General features: G+C 39.8%; 1 protein-coding gene across 1 annotated transcript in view; it reads right to left on the bottom strand.

Annotated features, from left to right (window-relative positions):
• Nucleotides 1–15,527, bottom strand: part of sdk1a (sidekick cell adhesion molecule 1a) — a 720,929-nt gene that overhangs the window by 143,666 nt on the left and 561,736 nt on the right. The window contains exons 21-23 of the mRNA XM_048609738.1: nt 13,227–13,418; nt 12,852–12,973; nt 3,293–3,402 (exon numbers count right to left, since the gene is read on the bottom strand). Coding sequence (XP_048465695.1) covers nt 3,293–3,402; nt 12,852–12,973; nt 13,227–13,418 — 424 coding nt within the window. The remainder of the gene's footprint in view (nt 1–3,292; nt 3,403–12,851; nt 12,974–13,226; nt 13,419–15,527) is intronic.

The raw sequence follows: 15,527 nt of genomic DNA, 5'->3' as shown, positions 1-15,527 counted from the left end.
AGGCTGACGTTTCTGAACAAGGGTCTAGGCCCGAAATGTCAGCCTTCCTGCTCCTCTGATGCTGCTTGGCCTGCTGTGTTCATCCAGCTCTACACCTTGTTGTCTCTGTCATAAATTGTAATGTCAGTTTAGCCTTGATGGTCAAACCACAAATTATAAAAATGATGTATTTGTTTTATTTTATATTGTTGACAGCAAATGCCCTTCAGTATCCTTCATGTACCCATGATAGTATGGATGCATTGCATAATGTACTTGTAAGAGTTTCCCTGGCAGATGTTGGGTAGGAGCAGGTTGCAGAAATGGTTAGTTTTAAAGAACTTTTAGCAATCTCGGATGATAATGATCTTGATATAGAAAATACTTCCATCAAGTTATAGATATAGCTTGATCTTCATTACTGAGGCAGTAACGAGTTCACAAAAAAGAAGCTTTTCCGGTATGTTTCTATATAAATTCCTGTGAAAATGTAGTTTAAATTTTTTTGTTGTTCTGGTGAATCTAGCACTCCAATGAAGACAAATTTCAAGCATAAAATGCTCCCTTTGTCGATGAGCTTTTCATGAGCAGTTGGAAGAGAGCACAACCTGAGTGAGACATAGCCAGAGTGAATGTGTATTTCTGGGAACTTGGTGTGGAGGGTAAGAGATACTTTCTGCTTTGTTTTCTGTGGTTGATAAGTTGTAAGGACTATCTTCGATAGTAACAAGAACCACTGAATAAGTACCCTAGAGTAATTGATATTATTTGATATTAAGCATCTTCCAAAACGTTTAATTTGAAAGGGATAGGTCATGGCAGGAGTGCTGAAAGCCAAGGTGTGCTCTTCCTGTTTTATGTGGGAAGCCAGAAACATTTCCAGTGCCCAGGGCCGCATATGTGCAGGAAACATCCTGGCTGCAGCTCCTGGAAGCCTGGGTTTCATAGCTGGAGTGGCAGCTGCGGGACAGTGTGGAACATCCAGCAAGTGGAGAGTATCATGGATAGCACGTATAGGAAGGTGGTTATACAGCAGGCTAAGACTCCACAGGCAGAAAGTGAATGGGGGACTACCAGGCAGAACAAGAAGACTCTTGTGGAGTCTCCTGTGGCTATTCCCTGCAAAACAGACATACTGTTATGGATACCGTTAAGGAGAATGGCCTTTTTGGGGAAAACAGCAACAGTTAAATTCACTACACCATGCTTGCCTCTATTGCACACAGGAGGAGTAAAAGGTGCTGTAATGCAATAGCCATAAAGGGATTCAATTGTAAAGGAACAGACAGGCATTTAATCTGTGGCTGCAAATGATATGTTGCCTCCCTTGTGCAAGGATCAAGGATGGTTCAGAGTGGCTACAGGATATTCTAGAGAGGGAGGTGAACAGCCGTTGGTTGTGATACACATTAGTACAAACGACATGCTTGTACATTAGACAAAACAGAGCGATTAAGTCCTAAAACAGACTATAAAGGACTATAAGTTAAAAATTAGGACCTCAAAGGTAATGATCTCAGGAATACTACCAGAGTCATATGCCAGTAAGATTAGAAGTGGTACAAGGGGTTGTAAATACGGGGAATGTTGGCAAATGGCATTAAACAGGAAATTAGAGATGCATTTAATGCGGAACATCAATAATTATGGGTGACTTCAATCTGCATGTAGATTTAGCAAATCAACTAGTCATAAAACCATAAGAGGAGGAATTCCTGAAGTGCATAATGGATGGCTTTCTAGACCATAGTTGAGGTACCAATGAGAGAACAGGTCATCCAAGACTAGGTATTGGGTAACAAGAAAAAATAATTGGCATTTTAGTTGTGCGAGGTCCCTTGGGGATGTGCAACCATATTATAATAAAATTTCTCATCAAGTCAGAGAGTGAAGTAGTTGATTCTGTGACTAGTTGGCATGATGAATTGGGGAAGCTACTTAAAGGGATGACAGTGGAAAGACAATAGCAAACATCCAAAGAGCACATGAGAGAATTACAAGTATTTATCATTCCTGTCTGGTGCAAATCTAAAATGGGAAAGGTGGTAAAAATAGTATAAAGTGGATAAATGTGAGTTTATCCACTTGAGGAGCAAAAACAGGAAGACTGATTATTATCTGAATGGCCATAAATTGAGAGAGAGGATATGCAACGAAACCTGGGTATTCCTCATACACCAGTCACTAAAACACGCAGGTTCAACAGGTGGTCAAGAAGGCAAATGGAATGTTCACTTTCATACAGGATTTGAGTACAGGAGTAGGGATGTCTTGCTAAAATTGTGCAGGGCCTTGGTGAGACCACACGTGGTGCATTATTGCAGTTTTGGTCTCCTTATCTGAGGAAGGACGTTATGGATATACAGGGAGTGCAGTGAAGATTTACTAGGCTGATTCCTGGGATAGCAGGACTTTCGTATGAGCACAGGTTGAATCGGTTGGATTATATTTGCTAAAGTTCAGAAGAATGAGGGGGAGAATCTCACAGACACCTCTAAAATTCAAACAGGACGAGACCAGGTAAATGCAGGAAGGATGGTGCTGATGACAAAGAAGTCCAAAACTGGGCTCACTGTCTTAAGCATATGGGGTAAACCATTTAGGACTGAGATGAGGAGAAAGTTCTTCACCAGAGAGCGGTAAGGCTGTGGAATTCACTACAATACAAAGCAGTTGAGGCCAAACCATTGTATGATTTCAAGAAGGAGTTGGTGCTAAAAGGATCAGAGGATATGAGGAAGAAGTGGGAACAGGCTATTGAGATGGATGATCAGCAATGATCATAATGAATGGTAGAGAGGCTCTAAGAGTCGAATGGCCTACTCCTGCTCCTATTTGCTACGTTTCTATGTTTTGTCCTACTCAACAACATGTTAATCCCAACCTTTGATGAGCACCCTTTATTGTACTTTCCCAACCTTTGATGAGCACCCTTTATTGTACTTGTATGAATATTTTCACCACTCTTATCTTCCACGCTTGGGCCTTAGTCAAACAGTCAACCATGTGACAATATATGACCAGCATCAGTACTACAGCTGTTTGCAACTGTTTTGAAATTGTACATTTATTCCATATAGATACATTCTTGTCCATCAACATCTTTATTGCATCAAGCCAGGAACGGGTTGGCAACAAAATGCCAGAGGTGAAATAGTGGAGTGCTAAAATTGGAGAGTTATACTTCCCAGTTCTTTAATTTAGTTTTCAACAGGAGCTTTATATAAGAGTAAACTGAAATATCATGGCTGGAAGTTACATTAAAGTTAAAAATATAAACATAAGCATTTCATATCAATGTCCTTTGACTTACCTGTAGTATGTGTATGGCGTTAAATTTGGGATTTCTAACATTTGGGCATCAGGTTCATTCTCTACTTCGTGCAGTACAACCCACTCTTCATCTTCTCCAATCACTCCAATCTGAGGACAAAACTATATATAACTGATACAAGAAACTTGTTGTAAAGAGGGAAAAGTTGTTTGACTTACAATATTGTTAGAACCTCACATTTTATCATTCACATAATAAACAGGCAACAGGTAAAACAATTTTTTTTATTGCAAGTTAAAACTCAAAAAAAATTGTGGTTCTACCGTTTGTTATGTCATACTTAATTTTAGAAAAGTAAAACAATTTGCAGCTTATTTAGCAATTACAATCAACTGCAGAAAAGTCATAATCCAGACATTGAAGTTAAGCTGCAGTGCCAGTTTTAATTTCTAGGGAGAGTTCAAACTTCAAATAAATATCTTACTTTTGCAGTTATATGCAATTTGAGTAATAATAATTTAATTTCCTCCTACATATTGCTAATATCCAAAGTAGTAAACATTGGTCTTCTCCATGCTTGCTGCCAAGTAGCTTTTTCAATTTAGCTGAGAAAAGGTACATTAATTTTGAATGAGTCAGGTATTTTCTCCTCAAGTGAAGACAGATTCTTGACACCAAGGTCAGACCTTCCTGCTGGTGATAATTATATTATCTGTTAATGTCTATCAAGTAGCTGCAAAGCTGCATTGTTGGCATGTTTGTGATCTTTCCCTAACCTTCAAAGATCAGCACTGAGAATTTCCTGTTTTTCATGAATTGGAATCTAGGGCTATGTTTGTAGACAGTAGTTTCTCCAAATACAACAGCTTAGACAGAAGTGCCATTGAAGCAAGAGTAATTCCCTCCAATATTTTACAAAAGCAGCTCTGAGCATTTCACATCTTCCTTTTTAGGTCTGAATTGGAGAGCAAAAAGTGACCCCACTCCCCTTGCTCCAATCTCATGTAGCATCACCATGTGGCAGACCCAGAAAGAGGTCTCACATAAGGAGATAAAGAGACAACAGAAGTAAAACAGGCGAGAAAACAAAATACCAAGAATGTGCTGGTTTTTGAAAATTTTGATTCACTGGGATAGCTAAAAATGTCTTCCCTACCTTTACGTGTATGAGTTGTGCTTTGCAAACTGCCTGCAAAAGTTCCGTTGGAAATATGCAGCACACCCATTTCGGTGTCTCGACCTCATTTACTTCACAGTAACATAGGAGAGAACAGTATTCGGGTTGGATAATAAATGCTGATCCAGCCAGCAGCGCTCACATTGCCTGACTGAATAGAAGAAAAGTAACTTGTACATTGGTGATTGCTTTGTGTCACTGCTGACTCCAGACTCAGAAAGGAGCCAAATAGCATTGGCTTGCGAACACCTGGTTCAGCCAGAACCCTGTTTGTAAAGGCAGGCTGTCCCTCTTGCAAAGGAAATCCACACTAAATAATATTGCTAAACTTTGAATGATGGAAACTGGGACATTAAGTCAGAAACAGGATTCTAGCATGATGAATGCGGTGCTGCATGGAGGCAGAGTTGAAAAGGTGAGCAGGAGGAGAGAGCTTGAAGGAAACCTTCATGGATCACCCTCAGAAGGTAATGAGAGGAGGGAGCCACGGAGGTTAATTTCTGAAGCCTAGATGTGCGGTCCAGGCAGCTCCACAGCAAGTCTAATGACATCACAGGGCAGTCAATTCAGGGAATGCATCTTCACCTTACGGATAGAATTTATTGCAGAATTCAATTCGCCTGCACTGAAACTTTTCATGAAAGATCCATTGCATTAAATGCCAATTAGGCATTCAACTGGGCATGAGTAGGCTTTGCTGTTCATTGCTTGGCAGCGCCACCAGGAAGGCAGTGACTGCGGTTAGTCATCCATCCAGCCGAGGTCCAAGATTGTTGTGGGACCCAGGCCACAAGTGGTGAGTGATGCAAGGAGGGGAGGCATGGTGTTGGCATGGGGGTCAGCAGCAAGGTCAGGGGTTTGGGATTCAGTGGCCCACCCTTCTTGATGCTGGGCTCCTCAATCAGTATTGTGGGAGGACTGTTGCTAGCAGTCGAAAGGCACCTTTCTGACTGCATGAGAATTCAGAATGCGTAGATAACGGATAACAGGGATTTTACTGGGTCAAGAAATTCACCCTTATACATCTACCAATGTTGCAATCTCACATACAAAGATTGTGGGACACAGGAAGTGGGGTCTGATGTGCCTTATACCTTTTCTCAATTTCAGCTTGCCCTCATCCTACTAACTGGTGTGATGAGCAAGCCACTAATGGTACAAACATGGAATTCTTGCTGCCTAATCAACCACCTTCCTCCAATTTTTCCCTTCTGAAACTTGGGAACTACTGCTTTCCTAGCCACAGCAGCCCAAGGAAAGAGAAGTTGCAAAACAAACACAGCACTAATGTGGAGTTCTGTCAGTTGATCTGACACTTGGGAAGGCCACCACACTTTGCATATGTTTGACTGGAATGCAGGGCTGGGATCAGAACATGGTGAGTCATCCAGATATGCATGTGCTGCAGCCAAATGAGGGGGCAAAAGAAGATTAATTTGCCAGTTCACTGAAAGGTGAGATCATAGAAGAGCTCTGTCGAGGAGGATCTTGATGGGGCAGCGCAAAGAGAGAGTTGATGAACATGCACATCAAGATTCTGGATGAATTAGTTGCCGTCCAATTTCATTGAAAGCATCAAAAGAGCTTCCTGACTGCACTGCCAACTTATTTTTTGTGTTGCAGGCACAGACACTACCACAGTGATCCTGATACCTCTTGTAGTCTGAGAGTGTAAAGGTCACTACTCCATTTAAAGATGCAGCAACGATCACCGGCAAATTCAGGAATTCAACAGAATATCTCCGAAAACATTACAGAGTACTTCAAAAAACAGTGCAATGGCAGATGTCCTAAGAAATGACCTTGCTTGCAACTGGGTGTTTGCCCTTTTAAAGGCTGGCACAGGACCCATCTTGCAGCTTAACACATGCTATTTTGGCAGTGTGATTGACAAATCTATTGCTAGAACCTATGTGGTCTGTTGATCTCACAACAGCTGGCTTGGCTCTATGAGAACAAGGTAGCATCTACTCACAACCTTCTGACACACACTGGGGATGCTGTTGTGGGTATCCTTTGCAAAAGTAAATGCTGAAGATTCAACAATGGAGACAAATTGCTCACTCACATTCTTGCAACAGATGCTGCCTGATCTTGTGTGTGATTCAAGCATTTTCTTTAATTTTGTTCAAAATTCTTCTCCTCATCCTTAGACACCTCTTGTTAGATAATATTCTCTAAACATAAACTCCAGTCCACAACCAACATTGCTCCGAGTTGGATTATTAATGCATCCCTCTTCCATCAATTCTTTCATCAGAGGTTGATCTGTAATAAATGTTCTGTAATCTTTGATACTCTCTCCTGGAACCATGTCACCTAACAATCTCCCTGGACCCATCTTCACAAATCTGTCTCTTACTTTCAGTCCCTCCTAAGCTCTTTTACATCCTGTTCCTTTTCTACATATACACTCCTGCCAGCAAAACACAAAGAAAAAAATGCTAATGATCCTGTCATTCAGCTTGATCACTTCTGGGTCAGTGTTTTACAGTATGCAATAAAATGTCCTATGTAGCAACATGGGCAACATTTCAAAAGTAATTTATTGGCTGTGAAGTTCTTTTCGGCATTATAAGGATACGATATAGTGTTAGAAAATGCAAGTTCTTTCGCTCCTACAAAACAGCATCTTGTGAAGAATACTGTGTACATATTAAGATGTTACTGTTGCTGCTGTTCTTACCAAAGAAAATGAGTGCAGCATAAATTGCTTATTGCCAACTATCAGAATATTTAATTACCTTTTTCTCGATTTGTTTAATGACGTCCCTTCTTGAGCAAAATCAGTTTTGAAAAAAATGACACTAAACCAATTAGTTTCGGACTTGCAGTAAATTGAAAACCCAGAAGCCATTTCAGAGAATTGTGCAGTTGAGAAATTTGTTTCACCAGTGGATATGGGTTCTGGTTTCAAGTTAACTCGGAATTTGTCGTTATATAGTGTTCAAATATTTTAATCATAAATGTGAATCACAGCTTGATGGTTACCTATTTTTGAGAATACCTTGTGTAAGAATGTTGTCTGATACTGTCTCAGATTGATTAAAAATTTATAGTGTACCCTCAGACGTGTGGTGAGAGATTTATATAGAATATATTAATAACATTTGTTTCAGAGTTTGACTTTTGAATTAATAACATGCATGTATTGGACCATGCATATGGGCAGGCTTAATAATTAACTTGTCAATACCTCTGCAGTATGATTTTTAAAACCATTTTGAGAAAGTTAGAGCTCCTGGGGTAATAATGGGAATTTGTTTGTATTGGGAGAGTTTTAAGAGTTCAGACAGCAAATATTGAGAAGCATTAGTTTGCTTTCTGTTCAGATGGATCAAGAATTTTTCTTAGTTTGCTTAGGACAAATAGTCATAACTTGGAAGGCTTTTGTTTGAATATTGAATGTAGCCTTGAACGTAATAATCAAGTGCTCATCCATGTACTTTTTTAAAAGGCTGTGGTTTACCTGCCTCAATTACCCTCCCAGGCAGGGCATTCCAGACCCTCACAAACCCCTGGGTGAAACACTTTTTCTTAAATCCCTTCTAAACTTCCTGCCTTTCACTTTGAAGGCATGCACCCTTGATCTTGACCCTTCAAATAAGGGGAACAGCTGCTTTTTATTCATGACTCTCCATCTTACACACTTCAATCAGGTTCCTCCTCAACTTTCTCTGCTTCAAAGAAAACAACATGAGCTTATCCAGCCTTTTCATAGCAGAAATGCCTCATCCCAGGCAACATCCTGGTAAATCATCACTGCACTCCCTCCAGCGCAATCACATTTTTCCTTTCAGGAACAAAAACAGATGTTTTTTTGTGAACAGGTTGCTGGAAAAGCTCAGGTCTGGCAGCATCTGTGAAGAAAAATCAGTGTTAACATTTCAGATCCGATAACCCTTCCTCAGTTCTGCCAGATGCCACCAGACCTGCTGAGCTTTTCCAGCAACCTCTGCTTTTATTCCTGATTTACAACATCTGCAGTTCTTTTGGTTTTTATTCACATCTTTCCAATAGCGTGGTGGCCAAAATTGCATACATTACTCCAGTTGTGGGCTAACCAAAGTTTTGTACAGCTCCAACATAACCTCCCCACTCTTATAAGCTATATTTCAACTGGCAAGAGTCCTTATGCCTTCTTAACTACCCTATCAAACTATCCAGCCACCTTCAGGGACCTGTGGACACGCATCCCAGAAACTTCTGTTCCTTTGAGTTCCTAGTCTCCTTCAATTCATTGAGCATTAAGCTCAGTTGTGTTTACTAATCAGTACCAGGCGGAGAAATACACTGGACAGAACTAGCCATATAAATACAAGAGCAGGTTAGAACCTAGGAATATTGCAGCAAGTAACTCACCTCCTGACTCCTCAAAGCCTGTCCACCATCTACAAGCACAATGCCAACATTTGCCTGGATGACTGCAGCTCCAGCAGCACTCAAAGTTGATGCCATCCAGCACAAAGTAGTCCAGTTGATTGGCACCATATCTGCAAACATCTATTCCTTCCACTACCAACACTCAGTAGCAGTGGAGTGTACCAATTATAAGATGCATTGCAGAAATGCATTAAAGATGCATGAATAGCATCTTCTAAACACACAGCCATTACGATCTAGATGGACAAGGGCTGCAGATACATAGGAACACCACTACCTGCAAGTTCCCGTCCAAGCCACTTAACATCATGACTTTGAACTATATCTTAGTTCCTTCACTGTCTCGGAGTCAGAATCCTGGATATCCCTAACAAAGTCAGAAATTACTGGAAAAGCTCAGCAGGCCTGGCAGCATCAGCGGAAAGAAAGCAGAGAAAATGTTTCAGGTCCAGTGATCCTTCTTCAGAAAGGAAGAACCTTCCATTCAGACCCCTATTCTTGGAATTCCCTACCTAATAACATTGTTGATGTACCTACAGCGCAAGGACTGCAGCTCATCACCACCTTCTCAAAGGACACTAGGGATGGGCAATAAATGCTGGCCCAGTCAGCAATGTCCACGTCCCTCAAGCGAATGTAAAACAAATCAAGGAAGAGGCTATTGAATTATTAACTGTTTCTTTCAATTCCCGGTCTTAAGTTAAACCTGTAGATGCCATAGAGAAGCAAAATCTCTCCAGTATTTAAGTGCTGAATAGTGATGCTGTCGGAATAGATGGGATTGTTTTTAAATTGAGTGTTTCATAGAAACATAGAAAATAAGAGCAATAGTAGGCCATTCAGTCCTTTCAGTCTGCTCCACCATTCAATATGATCATGACTGACCATCCAATTCAGTCTCCTGTTCCCCATATCCTTTGATCCCATTAGCCTTAAGAACTACATCAAACTTCTTCTCAAAAACATTCAAAGATTTGGTCTCATCCACCTGCTTTAGCAAAGAATGTCTCAAGTGAAGAAATTTCTCCTCATCTCATTCTGAATGATTTACCTCATACTCCTAGACTGTGACCCCTAGTTCTGGACTCTCTAGTCATCAGAAATGACCTCTCTGCAATTACCTGTCCAGTCCTACGGAATTTTATAAGTTTCAATGAGATTCTCCTTCATTCCTCTAAGCTCAAGTCCTGACTGACCTCTCTTCATACATCAGTCCTGCCATCTCAGGAATCGGATTGATAAACCTTTGTTTCTCACCCTTCTTTAGCCAGAACATCCTTCCTCAGATAAGGGGACCAAACCAACACAGAGGTCTTGTATACTTGTAGCAAGACATCCCGACTCCTGTACACTAATCCTTTCACTATGCAGGCCAATTTTTGCCTTCTTAACTCCCTGCTGCACCTGCATGCTTACTTTCAACAACTGTTGTATGAGGACACCCAAGCTTTGTTGCACCTCCACCTTTCCCAATTTTTTGTCATTCAGATAATAACTAGTCTTCCTGTTTTTGCTACCAAAGTGGATCACCTCACATTTAGCCACATTATACTTCATTTGCTACACATTTTCCCACTCATTCAGCTTGTCCCAATCACACTGAAGTATGACCTCACAGCTCACCCTCCCACCCAGCTACCAAATCTGCAAACTTGGAGACATTACATATAGTTCCCTCATCTAAATCATTAATATATATTGAGGAGAGCTGGTGTTCAAGCATTGATTCTTGTGGCACCCCACTATTCACAGTCCATCAGTCAGAGAAAGCTCCATTTATTCTGACTCTTTGTTTCCTGTCTGCCAATCAGCTCTCTATCCATTCAGTACACTGTTGCCTACACTTTAGTTTTACATGCTAATCTCTTTTTTGGGACTGTGACGACACTATGGCTTTAAGAGATGTATTTTGTTTGGGTAGTTTTATGAGGAGAGTTTGAGACAGAGGTGGCAAGCCAATAAAGTAAACAGCTCGTGAGGCCTTGGGGTTTTTTTTAAAATGTTGGAACAATAGAAGCAGCCTGAATGGGTGGGGTCAGGCTCATACAGAGCTAGGATGTTAGCTTAGCTTTCAGTACTCGTTGGGGTTTGGAAGCTGCCATACAACAAAACATGTAAGTTCACTCTCTCTGCCAGAATTTTCTTTTGATGTTCTTTCCCCCTGGACTGGAGAAACATTGCATGTAAGATAATCTATTTTACTGAATTTGCCTTTGCCAAGGGTGTGTTTGTGGGATGTTACTATATTGGAACAGTTGCTGTTTAGTAGTTAAATAATCTAAGATTTTATTAAGTTTTCCATTCAAGTTAAGTTATTCCAATCCTTCTCTCCTTTGTTTGTATTGTAACTATAGTGTATGAATAACATGTGTTTTGATTAAAGCTAAGTAGTTTAATGAAGACAATTGCATCTGGAACACAGCACCTCACACTTGCCTTTAAAACGCTAGGGTCTAGGCTATCTCCTTGATATATTTGAAGGGGGCTCGGTCTGGTCCATAATTGGAACCTTATTGAAATCCTTCTGAAAGTTCAAGCAAACCACACCCACTGGGTCCCCTTATCAACTCTACTAGTTACATCCTCTCAAAATTCCAGTAGATTTGTCAAGCACAATTTCCCTTTTGTAAATCCATGCTGACTCTGTCTGATTTTGTCACTGTTTTCCATATGCGCTGCTACTGAGACTTTTCTAATAGACTTTACCAATGTCAAGCTAACCAGTATATCATTCCCTGTGTTTTTTTTCCTCCACCTCCATGTTCAAATAGTTGGGATTATATTAGCAACTCTTCAATCCAAAGTAACTGATCCAGGGTCTATACAATCTTGGAAGAAAACCACCAATGTATCCACTATTTTTACCGTCACTTCCTTAAATACTCTGGGGTATAAATTATTGGGCCCTGGAGATTTACTGGCCTTTAATCCCATCAATTTCCCCAACACCATTTCCAGTGTAATACTGACTTCCTTCAGTTCCTCTCTCTCAGTGGAGCCTTTATTTCCCACCAATTCTAGAACATTGTTGCGTCTCCCTTGTGAAGACAGATCAAAATATGTATTTAATTGGTTGGTCATCTCTTTGTTATCCAATATAAATTCCCGTTTCTGACTGTAAGGAGCTTACATTTGTCTTCACTAATTTACTTTTTGAAAACATACTTCTGGAAGCTTTTGCAATCACTTTGTATGCTCCCCACAAACTTACTCTCATACCCGATATTTCCCCTCTTCATCAATCCCTTTGTCCACCTTTGCCAAAATCTTCCTCTCAAACCTCATGTCTGCTGCTTTTTTGGGCAGATTTGTATGCCCCTTCCTTGGATCTAACATTATCCTTAATTACCCTTGTTAGCCATGATTGAGTCACTTTCCCATTCTATTTCAAAATCTATCAAATTGTGCTATATGTAAATAGCTTGGTTTATACAATTTTATTTTGCCTAATGAACTTATTGTAAAACTAGATATACAAAATTGCATGCTTGTGTTTTAGCATAAGACGAACTCATTAAATAAACAAAAATCTATCAAGTCAGATTTCAGTCTGGGATCTGACTTGCCCTATAATAATATCAGCTGGGATTATAAAAGCCCAAAGTAAACCATTGAGTGTAAAACTTTCTTGCCTTTATACACTTTCTACCGATTTTTAAGCAGATTGAGATTATTATCCCACAGATTCATTGAAAAAAAAATACAATTTATGAAAACTTGACCATTTATTCTATAATAACATTATCTGATGAGAATAATTTTTTTCCAAATGATTAAGGACTGATACAGGTGAAAGCAAAACAATTCTTCTTTGCTCGCTGTAGATGAACCAGTTCAGTTAGAAAGCTTAAATTGTGGGCAGGAAAGCTAAAGATCTGATTCAAGCAAAACGCGAAAAGGTTTAATCAAGAACTAGCTCGTACTTAGGTTTCTACTCCCTGTCTATTGACTTGGTCAGCAGAAATGTACTGGCTTTTGTGCTATGGTTGAAAATGTAGATGTTTTGGTTAGTACCACATCTAAAAATGTGCCACAGACCTGTCCTTCAACAATCCATTTTGAGATGGATGTTTTCCCATCAAACCCTGGCTGAAACTGCAGCATGGCTGATCGAGGACTGATATTTGAGATCACAAGATTAGATGGAGCACCTGGGAGTTCTGAAAAACAGAGAAGTTTAATACATAATTTATGTGCTTGATTTCCCTTTCATTCCAAGCAATGACATGAAGATAAGTAGGATATTAATGAAATAAATTGGTCAAGAGTTTTTGCAGTGTAGAATCTGCAGTGTAGAGTCTGATTAAGATTTATTCATAAATAAGATTGCAAATGAATTAAAAAGGGTTAATTCATGAATAAGTTCAAATTGTTATGCAATTATATATCTATTCCAACAAAAGGATGTCTTACCTGGTGGTACTCCAGAAGAGATGGTAGATAAAGTCACTACTCCAATGCCCACTGAAGTCATGGCTGCCACTTCAATAGTGTAGGTGGTAAGGGAACTGAGTCCCGTTACCTTGTACTCTCGTGTTGTATTTGACAATTTGCGGCTCAAACGACTTTCATTTTTGTTATATATTTTCCAGGAAATCTGGTAACCTATGCAGCACAGAAAGATAGAAAGATGTTCATCCTTGATTGATCTCTATCTGTTTTTTTTACAAGTACCTTGGTGTCAATTTAGAATACATACTCCTTCGGTGAACACTACTCTATTTTTGTCAGTGGTATATATTTAAGATGTTACGCATCAGACTCTTCCGACAGAGAAACAGATCCAACAATAACGAAATGAACAAATTCCCGAGGCAAATTTGAACATAGAACATGTACAAAAACCGAATTCAGAAAATACATTCTTTAGAAACAGTTGGTAATAAAGTAAACTTTAAACTTGAATAACTTTGGATGTATGCATGATAGAATTAAACTGTAAAAGATCTACAAAAGAATAATTTATATAGGTTTTACACAACAGTTAAAATATTGCAGTTATGTTGAAATCTACAAATTTGGTGATTTACTCGAGTCCGATTTTCCAACAGTTCCCTTGATCTTCTACCGCACTACTTTTCATCAGTTTCAGTGTCATTAAGACAGCATTAACGATAACAGTGACATTTAAAATATTACAAATTACATCTGGACTGTGTGCCAAAAGTATACAGAATTGGTAGGCTGTGGAATCAGTCAGCATTTAACATTGAATTGACTCCAGCAGAGCCATTTCAAAGCTCAACACTTCAGCTAGTACCCTCTCACAACCTCATACAGCAGGAAGGACCCTTTACCAACGCTGTTTAAAGAGACTGTCAACCATTTTTTTGTTAGCTGCTGACTGATTTCAACAGCTTTTGCTGAGTCAGTAGAATGTTTGCTGATTGCACCGCTTGTTAAAATTAAAGGCTACAAGTAATGATGTGGCACTTGGCGAAGATCTTGATTCTCACTTCAAGAGCTCTGTTCATTTCATAAACCTTGTATCTAAAAATGGGTTTTATCATCTTTGACTTGCAGCCTGAAGGGGTAGAATGAAAGAGTCAACACGTAGAACAGGCTACTTGAAGGAAAACGTGGAGGGAAAGAAATGGTCTCCTGCTGAGAACCTAGCTGCAGGATGCACTTCTCCTATTACAGCATCAGTGAGAAAGGGTTTCATTAAGGATAATCTCACTGAAATTCACTGCTGCTAAGAACCAGACTCGCAACGCGGGAGAAGACAAAGTACAGACAGCATTGCCGTTGACTATGAAAGTGATTGTAACTTTCAACTTCTTTGCATGGTTCCATCTATATCAAAGCAAGCAACATCTCCAACATCTCACTTTCTACTGTTAAATCAGGGAGATCACTGATGTTCTATACACAAAGTGAGAGGAATACATTGTACTCTCTGGCCAGAGAGAAACAGGTGTTTTTGCAGGATAGTAGGCCTCCCTTGACTGTATGCCCATTGCTTTCTGGGAACAACATGTAAATTCAGAGGTGCACCACAAATACAAAAAATTCTACTCCCTCAATGCAATTTATAACCATACTGAAACAAAATCATGCAGCTCATGGACTGGGACTGTGGTAGCAGTCATGAAGCATTAGTTCTGTGCCATTTCATTGCACCATTAGAATTGGAGTCACCAGGAGAAAGCAAAGATTAGCTATCTGTTAACAAGGACGATCCACTGAACACCTGCCTGATGACTCCACTCTGCACATATGGGCAGTATGCACATATTAAGAGCAATACTGCAACATGTAATGTCATTTAGCAGACCATTGAGGTGTTTAAGCAACTCTTCTTCTGTCTCAAACAACCTGCAAGAGCCACAGTGTATCACATCATCTGTAGTGACCTGCTGCATCACATGCAACTCTTCCACTAAGTATACCATGAAGTGGGTGAGAGGCAGGGAGGAAAGCAACCCAAAAAGCCCCTTTTTGGCTGGTTTGTCTGTGATTGACTGATTCAATTATAGTTCCAGTGAATGCAGCCCTATTAACCATTCCTTCATTTGCTGAACATCCTCTTTGCACAGTGCTGAAATAAAAGCTATAATAAACCAAACATTCTAAACCAACTTTAACAATCAAATTATCCAATAATGCATAGAAAAGTGGAATAATTGCTCTGATGCCTGACACTTGCACGTTTTTTCTACCCCATTGGCTGCAGCATGACTGACGAAAGGCAGCAGACAGATGGCCTTACAG

The sequence above is a fragment of the Rhincodon typus genome, chromosome 21 (genome assembly GCF_021869965.1).
Source record: "Rhincodon typus isolate 14 chromosome 21, sRhiTyp1.1, whole genome shotgun sequence".
Classification (NCBI taxonomy): Eukaryota; Metazoa; Chordata; class Chondrichthyes; order Orectolobiformes; family Rhincodontidae; genus Rhincodon; species Rhincodon typus.
The sequence above is the reverse complement of the archived record's forward strand: the minus strand, read 5'-3'. Positions and strand labels throughout refer to the sequence as shown.